The sequence below is a fragment of the Nestor notabilis genome, unplaced genomic scaffold (genome assembly GCF_000696875.1).
Source record: "Nestor notabilis isolate BGI_N333 unplaced genomic scaffold, ASM69687v1 scaffold19380, whole genome shotgun sequence".
NCBI lineage: Eukaryota > Metazoa > Chordata > Aves > Psittaciformes > Psittacidae > Nestor > Nestor notabilis.
The window spans coordinates 460-2,002 of NW_009910941.1; the positions used below are offsets into that span (position 1 = coordinate 460).

At 59.9% G+C, this 1,543-nt stretch overlaps 1 protein-coding gene across 1 annotated transcript; it reads left to right on the top strand.

Annotated features, from left to right (window-relative positions):
* Positions 1–712: 712 nt before the first annotated feature.
* On the top strand, positions 713–1,235 carry NRN1L (neuritin 1-like; the record flags this gene model as incomplete). The annotated part of the gene is made up of 2 exons (XM_010012402.1): positions 713–872; positions 962–1,235. Coding segments are annotated over 2 exons (434 nt in total), but the record flags the coding sequence as incomplete, so codon positions are not given.
* Between the last annotated feature and the right edge of the window lie 308 nt (positions 1,236–1,543).

Here is a 1,543-nt window from a genome sequence, read left to right on the forward strand (position 1 = left end):
CAGGGGACCCCTCTGGCACTCCTCCCCGTTTTTAGTGCAGAGACCTCCTGGGTGTGCGCCTGCAGCACTTCCTAGAGTCTCACAACTCCCATGACTTGGCTTTGGGAACCTGGCACTGGGTGTTTCACTGTGACCAGCCCCACGCCAGTACTTGGGCCTTCCCTCAGCTGTGGATACAGTCACAGGTGTTGCCAGGTTGTTGCTGGCGTCGGGGTTTGTCCAGTCCCAGTGGTGAATCCTTTGTAGAGCAGAGCAGGGAATTGGGGCTTCTCAGATTGAAGCAGATGGAGCTGCCTTTGTGCCTCTTCCTTTTGTCCTTTTCCTTCCCTGTCCCTGTTCCCTGGCTCCTTTCCTTTCTCTTTATCCTTCCCTGTCCCCCTTCTCTCCCACCCAAGCAGGAGCAGGGACTCCATCTTGCTAAGCCTTGTTTTTTTCCTGGCTGTAGTCACAAATTAATCTTCACTGGTAGGGGATCAGGGCTGGGACAGATGGCTCCGGGGAGGCTGGGGCAAAGCGGCTGGCTCCTGCTCTTCCCCTGTGGTGAATGGCAGCATTGCTTGTGGGGTCATCACATTGTGCCCCACTGGGCTCCCGGGCAGGAGCAAGGGTCACTCTGAGTACAGTGTCACCACTGCCCAGAGACACCCACAGCAGGCAATGGCTGTAGGGGGATCTGCAGGGGCTCAGCTCCATCTCTTCCTCTCCCCTGCAGCTGTGAGCCAGGAGCCCCTAAGCAAGGCCGGGATGTGCGACACCATCTACAAGGGCTTTGCCAGCTGCCTCATCAGCCTGGGGGACAGCATGGTCCAGAGTGTGCAGCGCCAGCAGGATGAGGGTGCTGAGGAGGTGCAGGAGCTGGACACCATCTGCAAGTGAGTGTACCCATCCCTGTGGGAGCTGTTGGGATGATGATTGGGTGACTGGCCACCAGTGGTGCCCCAACTCCTGCCTATCTCCCCAGGTCCTGGGATGACTTCCACGCCTGTGCCAGCGAGGTGCTGTCAAGCTGCCCCGAGGAAGCAGCTGCCATCTGGGAGTCTCTGCGCCAGGAATCCCGCAAGATCCAGTTCCAGGGGAACCTGCAGGAGCTGTGCAGTGGCCGGGGACGCCTGGCCAGCGCCCGCAGCTCCCCGGCTGCCGAGACCAAACAGGCCACGCTGCGAGGCTTGGCCGCCCCTCTATGCCCCCCGCTCCTGTCCCTGCTGGTCCTGATGCTGCTGGTGCCCCAGCTCTAGCCGTGTGCTCATCCCGGTGCCAGGGACATCCTGCATTGGTCCCTTCGGTGCTGGCCGGGCACAGGCACCTGCGGTCCCCACCAAGCCCACCTCACCCCTGGGCATCCCTCACGGGGCATGGCCCTCTCCAGCAGCCCTTCAGACAGATTTATATTTATATTAAAAGATGCTTTTACATTTCTCCTCCTTGTCTCTCACTAGGGATGCCCCTCACGCCCTTCCCAAGCTCCAGATTTGCTCTGCAGATTGAAGAGGAAATGATTGCTGGACCAGCTACCCAGGGAGGGTCATGGCGGGGCTGTGGCTCT